Raw genomic sequence first — 9,706 nt, 5'->3', positions numbered from 1 at the left:
CAGCTGTCTGAGATCAGGGCCGACCTGGAGCGTCAGAACCAGGAGTACCAGGTGCTGCTGGATGTCAAGACCCGGCTGGAGGGGGAGATCAACACATACCGGAACCTCCTGGAGAGCGAAGACTGCAAGTACGTGTGCTCTTGGCAACTGCTGGCACAGCCCATTCACTCAATTCTCACGAGGTCCTCAGGGTAACAGACATGCTTGTCTACAGAGAACAACACTCTCACTATGCTCCTACTCAGTTCTCATGGCCTTGACCTAGACTGTGCCTTCTGTGCCATTGATCGTGTGAAGGAAATGCCTGTTCATTTACAGGAGGCTGTCTGTCATTTGCCAGGTCTCCAGTGGCTGCTCGGTGTAGACAGGACCAATGAGAGTAAACTGTGCTATTCTTCACGTGTGAGATTTGTCTCTAGTTCCATTAGATTTTTGGGCTAGCTTCTCCTTTCTTAAATCCTTCCTGTTATTGTATCATCTGTCTTTTGGAGTTGAACTGGACTAATCTTTAAAGAGTTAGTGCTAGAAAACAATTTTGAGAGCTCTGGTGGCCTAGTGGTAAGGAGCTGACCTGTGATACCAAAGGTACATGGTTCTAATCCACCAGCTGCCCCATAGGGGAAGGACGAGCAGTCTCCTCTTCTGCGATTTACTGCCTTTGAAAACCTGCTGAAGGGTTAGCTGTGAGTTACTTCTAACTCTACAGCACAAAACAACAACAACAACAACAACCATCTAAGTCTTGGTGGTACATTTGTAAGATTGGCTATTAATCAAAAGGTTGAAAGTTTGAGTCCACTCAGAGGCTTCTCAGAAGAAAGGCTTAGTGATCTACTTCTGAAATATCGGTCCCTGGAATAACTATCAAGCACAGTCCAACTTTAACATTCTTCTGGTCACCATGAGTCCAATGGACTTCATTATAACTTGTAAAAACTCGACTTTTAAGGGAGCGAGGTGGGGGTTAATGGCTGAGAGCATCAGCTGGGTCCACACCGTGTTGTTTCTGGAGTGGGGACACATTTCTCCTGCTCTCTACACATTCCTGTGATGTCAATTCATTCCCTTCCCTAACTTTGCTCCCCTTCTGTCTCTCTGCAGGCTTCCTTGCAATCCCTGTGCCACCCCTGCCTCCTGTGGGACATCTGCCTGTGCCTCTCGTCCGAGCTGTGCCCCCCGCACCTCTTGTGGGTCTGGCTCAGTCTGTGGAGCCGGAGCTGGGACCCGATTCTGAAGGCCTGTGCACCAGCAGTGGGGGGTTAAGGCTTGGGGTTACCCAAAGAGAAATGCTCATCACAGCTTCAGAAAATCTGGCTTCTGTTCTCATTGACATTTTGTGTGTTCAGGCCAGTCTGAAGGCAGGGCCTTTGCACTGGCCTGTACCTGCAGAATTTTATTTTGGAATCTTAATATAGAATTTTATATTGGGATCTTTCCTTCCTAGTTTCTGGTTTTCCTCAGACAAGCTCCATACCTCATGGACTGCATCACAAATCACCAGTGATGGTTCAGGGTGTCCACACAGCAGGCATTAGAGAAAGGGATCATGTTGAAGAAGTATTTTGAGGTATGGACAGGGCATAACTTAGACAAGTTACTCCTGTCTACTGAGGACATTGACTTTAATCTGAAATGTTTTCAGCCTGTGACCGGCGACATGAGAAGCAATTTCACTCTTCTCCCTCTATAAATCCTGACTCCAAAGACTATTGCCTGGCTACCGTTCCTTACGCTACGTCATTTTATAGTAGATTTGAACAGTGATTCTATTTTCCACACTACTTTTCCTTGAAATATTGAGACTTACTGATTCTCTGAGTAGAGAGGTACTGGGCATGATTTTTTAGGAATAACTAAACCACACCCCATCCCAAATTCAATATTTTAAAAAAATGTCATGCTTTCTCACTTGGCCTACGAGGCTTTCTTTCCACCTCTCTCTCCCCACTTTGTCTTTCTCACCACGACCCAATCACAATGTCTCTTAGACATACCAGGAGGCCTGTCCCTGGGATCCTCTACCTCTTGTAAAAATGCCATCTCTTCTGAGAGCCCCCACTCCCCATCCATCTGAAGTATCTCTGACCCAGCCTTCTCTGCTGTTCACTTTGTCACGGCATCTCTCAACAACCGAAATTGTTTACTTATCCAATTAAAATGCTTCCTGGAGGCAGGAGCTGTTTCCTGTTCCATTCACTGGTGCTTTCTCAGAGCCTAGCCCATTGCTTGTTGCAGAGCCAATGATGAATAAACACGTGTTGAAAGAACGGATATTGTCAGTCTGATTTTTATCTCCAATTTGCTGTGGGGCTTTAGAATCATCACTTAATGTGTCTGAAGTCTGAGCCTTTTTTCCCCCTCCCTCTACTCTAAACAGAGGGTACTGTTATCTTTCCTACTTCTACCACCGATCTGTCATGGATTCTAAATGAGGTAACAGAAAGGAAAATACTCTGAATAGTACACTCTAGTCCAGAGCCATCCATGCATGCATGGTGGTTAACCGCACAGATGCTTAGCTGATCGGCCCATTTGAAATTCCCACAAGTTTCCCCCTTCAGCAGCTAATGGAAATGAGTGTGCGTAATAACTTGCTTTTCAGAGCAAGTTTGTCTATTTGACTCAGTCTAAATAATGAGAAAACCTAGCTTTAGGGGACAGCTCCTTCTTAGCACCTCCTATAAGAGTCCATCTGAGGCCAGAAAGCCCAATGCCATGCGTCTTATTTCCCTTTTCACCCTTTGAGATCATCACAGTTAAACTCCTAAGAAAATGCACGTAAATCCTCCAAGGCCTACCTTAATGCTATGATCCTATAGAGTTTCCGTTTCGACATGTTAGAAGGAGGGGGCCAAGGGATGAGAGGATGCAGCTTATGCCCTTTGTGGTCCTGATTTCAGAATGTGGTTCCCAGCTGACTGGAAAAATATCTCACATCAGCCTCACTGCTGGTCATGTCTTGTGATTTCATAAGAGGAAAAACAGGATGGGGAAATGGAAAAGTGACACTGACCACCCATGTTGCTGGCGTGGTCCATGCCATCTTCGTCGTCATAGGGCAGGGGCTGCCTGGCCCCATTTAGAGGCTTCAGTAATGACAGGAGGCCTAGTGGTGAGAAAAGTGCTTTCTTGAAGCCCCTTCGACAATGCCGCTTTGCCATTCTGTCTGAAGTTGCACAGACTTTCTAAAGGATCAGGAAACCAACTTAATTCCCCCCCCCCCCCATGACTGACTTGTTTCAGGACTGACTTTTTCTGAGGATAGAAGCAAGGGGAGATCTTAGAGACATTTTTGAGGAGAGGCCACGGGGTCTTGCTGTGTTGGTGCCCACCTGGGGGGCGGGGTGGAAGGCCCTTCAGCAGCCCCCTTCTCAGCACAGCTTTAGCCTCCAGATCTCTGCCTGGTGAATTTCCTTCCTCTCTTGCGATGAATTGTGCCCAGTGGCACAGTGGTCAAAGCATTCAGTTCCTCACTGACAGGTCAGTAGTTGATATCTGGCAGCCATTCAGTGGGGGAAAGATGATGCAGTCTTGAAAGATTTGCAGACTTGGAAACCCAATAGGTTGCTCTGCTCTGTCCTCCAGGGTCATTATGAGTCAGAACTGACACTCAAGGGTAATAGGTTTGCTTTTTGGGTCTCCTTTTAGTACTATGAACAGCGATCTTTACATCACAATAAATTTGCTTTTTCTCTCCCCTACTTTGATCTTTAAAACAAAGGCTTGAATACCACTTCATCGTTTTAAAATGAGGTTTTATATAACAGTGATTTCCTCTTCCCTATTGTTAAAAGCACACGAACACAATGCTCTCTAGCAGTCTTGTAGGACAGACATTATAACTGCTTTAAAAAGAGGAGACTGTTGAGTCTCCTGGAGGAGAAATGAGCAAGGTTATGCGTTCAGCCAGTGGCTTAGCTGGGATCTGGCCCTGCTTTGCTCTGGCTGCAGAGTAAGTCACTGTGTCACAACAGCAGGGTATTTCCTGCCCCTTTGAGAGGTTCTGAATCTGGGAATAGCCCTGCTCTACTAGAGGCAGATACTCTCTACACTTGACTCCTCACATGCTATTGTTCACCTGTGAGATGTTCGTCACAGACAGGGCATCAAGTGAGAGTCGGATAAGCAAGTGTGGCCTAACGAGGAGCCAGGGGTGGAGATGATTGTTGTCCTGTACGAGTTTTGTGCTGGACAAATCAAGGTCTAGCTTGCTTCCAAGATTTCTCTGTTTCAACGGTCATGAGTGTGAGAAAGAGGGACTCTGAGGCCCTTGCTGTAAAGGGAGGCCACATAGGGATTCTAAGACTGTGAGTCTTCTATGGAGCAGCTGGTGAGCTGCTGATCTGATCTTTCAGCTTGTAGCTAGGACCTTAACTGCAAGTAGCAGCTCTGTAACTCCTTGTATAGTTTAAAACGGACATTGGCAATGCTATTCCCTAGTGCCACAGCCTCTTCTAAACCTACCTTGTATGCTGGTAGTTTTCCATCAATATTAGTAGTTTAAAACCAACTAAAATTCAAACCTGCTGTAGAGTAGATTTCCATTCACAGAAATCCTATAAGATAGAGTTGTTGTTGTGTATCACTGAGTCGAAATCTACCCACAGCTCACCCTCCAGTAGGTTTTCAGAGGCAGCAAATTACACAGGGGGAGATTATTCATCTTTCTCTCATGGCGCAGCTGGTGGTTTTAAACTGCATACTTTTGGGTTTGCAGCACAATTCCATACCACTAAGCCATCGGAGTTCTCAATAGGATAGAGGAAAATAGCCCATTGAGTTTCAGAGGCTGCACAACTGTATGGGAGCAGACTGACTCATGTTTCTCCAGTGGAAAGGCTGGCGAGTTTGAACGTTTGACCTTTTTTTGGTTAGCAAGCCAATGTTTAACCCACTGCACTATCAGGGATGCCTAACAGCACCTTTGAAAACCCAAACTCACTACCGTCGAGTCAGTTCTGACTCATAGGGACACTCCATTGGATTTCTGAGGGTGTAAATTGTCGTTGGAGAAGACCTCTCATTTTCCTCCCTGGGAACCACTGATGGATTCGACCTGCTGGAGAACAACGCCCATTAGCAGCACAGAGCCCTTTGATGACCATGCCAGCAGAGCTCCTTACTAACAGCTTAGGGTCCTCTAACCATAGGTCAATCTTTTTTTTTAAAAAAAGAAATCTCACCATAGGCTGATTCAACAGTGTGGAAATTATCAAATAATATCACTAATATCACATGCAAGCAAAGTCTTGTGGATATATATATAAAGCCTAGAACAGTACTTTGACAGAGAACTACCAGAAATACAAGCTAGGTTTAGAAGAGGCTGTGGCACTAGGGAATAGCATTGCCAATGTCAGATGATCTTGGCTGAAAGCAGAGAGTACCAGAGGATGTCTGTTTGTGTTTTATTGACTATGCAAAGGCATTTGACTGTGTGAATCACAGCAAATTGTAGCTAGCCTTGAGAAGAATGGGAATCCCAGAACACCTGGTTGAGCTCATGTGAGACGTATGCGGCAGGGCAACATTGCAGCACTCAGTAACAGTTTTGAAAAATATGAGACTGGAGAGCATTATGCTGAGAGAACTAACTCAGGCTCATAAGGACAAATACTCCAAAGACCATTATTGTAAAAATAGAAGGATAACAAGTAAAATATGTATGGGAACCATAGGGAGGAAGAGGTAGGATCAGAAAGGTGAGGATGGGTAGGAGCTAAACCACAGGGTTGCACAATTTGGTGGGTGGAGGGAGAGGGTGAAGAAAATGGGAAGGATCCAGCAGGGACCTGAAAATACAGAGTAATGATGGGCATGGTCCAATGGGTGATTAATTTTATAAAACATAATGCATGGGAATGATTGTATGAAACACGATGTGAATGAAGAATTCTGTGAAACATGATGCATATGAACTTTGTAAGCAAATAAATATTAGAAAAAGTTAAAAAAAATCAAGAAAGGAGTGAGTCATGGCTGTGTCCTGTCTGTACATCTTTTCAATCTATATGCAAGACAGATCTTTGGGAGGCTGAACTCTTTGAAGAAAAGTGTGGTACCAGGATTGGAGGAAGACTCTTCAACAACCTGCCCTATGCAGACAACTTTGCTTGACAAAAGAGGACTTAAAGCATTTGCTGCAGAAGGTCAAGGACTACATCAATATGGATTGTATCTTAACATTAAGAAGACAAAGATTCTCACCCTTGGGCCTCTTGGCAGCATCATGTTAGTTGGAGAAAAGGCTGAGGTTTTTAACAATTTCATCTTGCTTGTATCCACAATCAACTCTTGGCACCATTAGTTGGAAAATCAAAAGACAAATTGCACTGGGGAAATAAACTGTCAAGGATCTCTCCAAAGTGCTACAGAGCAATGATGCTAGCCTGGAGACTAAGGTGCACTTGATTTAGGCTATGGTCTTTGCAATTGCTTGTTATGCATCAGAGAGCTGAACAATGACTAAGGATGACAGAAGAAGAATTGATATATATATCTTAAGACCATGGTGCTGATTGAGGATGTTCACTTCCACCAAGTGGTTCACTTCCACCTCGAGATAGCCTGAGGCTAGGGGACTTTTCCTCCCAGAGAGAAGAGGGTGTCCATGTAAATGAAGGAGGGCTACAGGACTACCTTTCTCTCCACCTCATCTGCAAACTAGCTCATATGTTGTTCTTGGGAGTCAGGAGCTGTTTTTAAAGGGGAGCAAGGGAAGGCAGTGCCAAAGACAGCCCCACCCCACCTACACACCCGAGTGCATCTAAAGCCCTGGTCTTATGCTTTGCACTTACTGTCAGTTCCTTTGAGGAAGGGGGGCGTGGAGGCAGCTTCAGGTGTCATTATGCAAAACAGACCACGCTGCAGTCCAAGCCAGGGTCTCAGATCAAACTTAAGAAGAGAGGAAGAGAGTGTGTCAGCCAGGGATGTCAAACTTCAGTAGCGACGCTTAACAAATAACAAAGGTCATGTGTTCTGATACAGAAGGAACTTTGATTTTAGCCAAACATGTCAGCAAGTAGGGTTAAAAAAAAAAAAAAAAAAGGAATCCTATTTAGCAAATCAAAGGACACAATTTTAATGGTCCAATTCTCTGGTTTATAAGTGATGCTAAATGATGAGGTGGAGGGATGTTTGAAGATGGAATATATGCAAATTGGACCCAGAAGCTTCTGAAGGATGGCTTGACCTGAAGATGCCTTCTGAGGATTCTGTCTAGTAAAGAAGCTGTCATCATCGACCTCAGGTCAACCTCCGGAATCATAGCTGACCCCAAATAGGTTTTCCTCTGTATTTATTTCTTCTTAAAAGAATTCCAGGAGCCAGGTTCCATCCATTTGTTTCACCCAAGAATACTTGTTCTAGAACATTTCTCAGAGCAAAGATAAATTTTTACTCTTCAAGTCTTGTTCTAGGTGGTCTCCAGCCTTTGTAATTGTTGTTAGGTGCTGCTGAGATGGTACTAACTCACAGGGGCTCCGTATACAACACAACAGAATCCTGCCTGGTCCTCTGCCGTTACTGCTGCTATGTTGGAGCCCGTTGTTACAGATCTGTGACAATTCATCTCACTGACGGGCCTCCTCTTTTGTGTTGACTCTCTGCTTTGCCAGGCACAATGTTCTCCTTTAGAGACTTTCCTTTCCAAGGTACCTGAAATACTGTGTCACCATAGTCACTTATAAGGGACATTTTGGTTGTACTTCTTCCCAGACATGTTTTCCTTCCTCTGATTGTGCAGTCAATACTATTCACCAGTATCATAGCTCTGGTGGTCTAGTAGCAAGAAGCTGTGCTGTAATACTGAAGGCACATGGCTCGAGGCCACCAGTTGCTCTGTAGGATAAGGATGGGCAATTTCTTCCTGTGCTATTAACCACCTCTGAAAACCTGCCAGAGGGTCAGCGTTCTGACCCTGCGGTACTCAACAACAGTAACAACATCATGATTCAAAGACATCAATTCTTCCTCATTCACTGCCTCGCTATCACATGCATACGAGATGAGTGAAAATACCATGGTTTGGGTCATACATATCTTACTTCTCAACGTGATAGCTTTGCTTTTAAAACATTGTAGAGAGGTCTTGTGTGGTGGATTTTTTTCCAGGCGAAATGTCATTTGATCTCTTGACTGTACCTTCAATGGGTGTTGAACTGTGGATCCAAATAAAATTGATTCCTTGACAATTTCAAGCTTCTCTCCAATTAGCCAAATGTTTCTTACTGATCCAGTTAAGAGGATTTTTGTTTTCTTCATGTTCAAGTGTAATCCATATAGAAGGATATAGTCATTGATCCTCAGTGCTTTATGTCTTCACTTTCAGCAAGCAAAGTTGTGTCATCTATATATTGTAGGCTGTCCATGAATCTCCCTTCAATCTTGATGTCACATTCTCCAGATAGTCAGGTTTCTGGGATTATTTGCTCAGCATTCAGCTCGAGTAAGTATTGAAACCCATCTTTCCTTATTCAAATCATGAGCCTTCCTCTTGTACTGTTTGAATAACTGCCTCTTAGTCTATATAAATGGAGCTCTGGTGGCCTAGTGGTAAGAAGCTGTGCTGTAATCCCGAAGACACATGGTTTGAGGCCACTGACTGCTCTGTGAGAGAAGGATGGGCAATCTCCTCCCATGCGATTAACTGCCTCTGAAAACCTGCTGGAAGATAGTTTGCTTTGCTCTTTAAAAAGATTCTTTCATTGCTGCCCAATTTCCTCTTTCCCTCAGTAGTTTTTCAACTTCTAATGGAAACTGAATTGGAAAGACCCCAGGTGTGTCTAGCACATCTGCATATTCAGTCGATGTGGGTCCTTGACCTTTTGTTTAAACATTCCTTGAGTCCTGTGTCCATTTTTGTTCCTACTTAGAGTTTTTTCTTTTTTGGGATTAGTTTTTGTCTAGATGTTTCTGTGGTCAGGACCAGAGGATTTGTCTTTCCCCCACTCACCTCCCCCTGACTTTGTGACACTGCTTTCTCAGGAGACAATTGCCTGCCCAGAAACCAACACACCGTGTGGATTAAGGGAGATACTCAGGAATCACGTTGAATGAATGATTGACTAGCTGACTTTATCTTGTTGACAAAAACTCACTTAATGTAAGTATTTCTGCTGGTCCGGTTGCCCTCTTCTTTCAATAAGAGTGTAGGAACAGAAGAAAAATCAAGGGTCTCTTTGAATAATCAAACATCAGAAGACTTGACATTTGTACAAATGAACATTTTGCTTTTAATGGAAATCCCCAGCAAAGTGAAGAAGCTGTCAGAATTTTTCCTATATCACAAATTATTGACTGAAAGATTCGAGACTTCAGTGTGGCCACCGCCATCCACAGAGCAGGCTGCCTCCATCCAGAGGAGGACACCTGGGGCTGAATTAGCTTCAGGTGTTCTTTGAGCAGAAATGTGAACCTCTGACCTTCCACTAACAGTCAACCTGATAGCAAAGAGCCAAGAGGTAGCTCAAGGTACCTCAAAAATTCATTTAATGAGCTAAGTGCCTCTTAAAGGTAAACGCAATAACTGAGTAATAGGGTGATGGTACAACAATAACAGATGATAATAAAGACATGAGGTCAAAGCACTGAGCCAAGCCCCTTCCAGGATGAGATATAAAAGGGCTAGGAAGAAGAAGGTATCCAGACTCAGTGGCTTTGCCTTCCCAGCTGATCTGAAGCTCCTGTACAGCCTCAGCTCAACACC

At 44.2% G+C, this 9,706-nt stretch overlaps 1 protein-coding gene across 1 annotated transcript in view; it reads left to right on the top strand.

Annotated features, from left to right (window-relative positions):
* Positions 1-1,234, top strand: part of KRT37 (keratin 37) — a gene marked incomplete at its 5' end in the record, with an annotated part of 11,578 nt that extends 10,344 nt beyond the window's left edge. The window contains 2 exons of the mRNA XM_006901711.1: positions 52-128; positions 1,102-1,234. Coding sequence (XP_006901773.1) covers positions 52-128; positions 1,102-1,234 — 210 coding nt within the window. The remainder of the gene's footprint in view (positions 1-51; positions 129-1,101) is intronic.
* Positions 1,235-9,706: the final 8,472 nt, after the last annotated feature.

The sequence above is a fragment of the Elephantulus edwardii genome, unplaced genomic scaffold (assembly GCF_000299155.1).
Source record: "Elephantulus edwardii isolate Elephantulus edwardi_28Jun2011 unplaced genomic scaffold, EleEdw1.0 scaffold00340, whole genome shotgun sequence".
Classification (NCBI taxonomy): Eukaryota; Metazoa; Chordata; class Mammalia; order Macroscelidea; family Macroscelididae; genus Elephantulus; species Elephantulus edwardii.
Note: the sequence above shows the minus strand (reverse complement) of the source record. Positions and strands in the feature narration are given on the sequence as shown.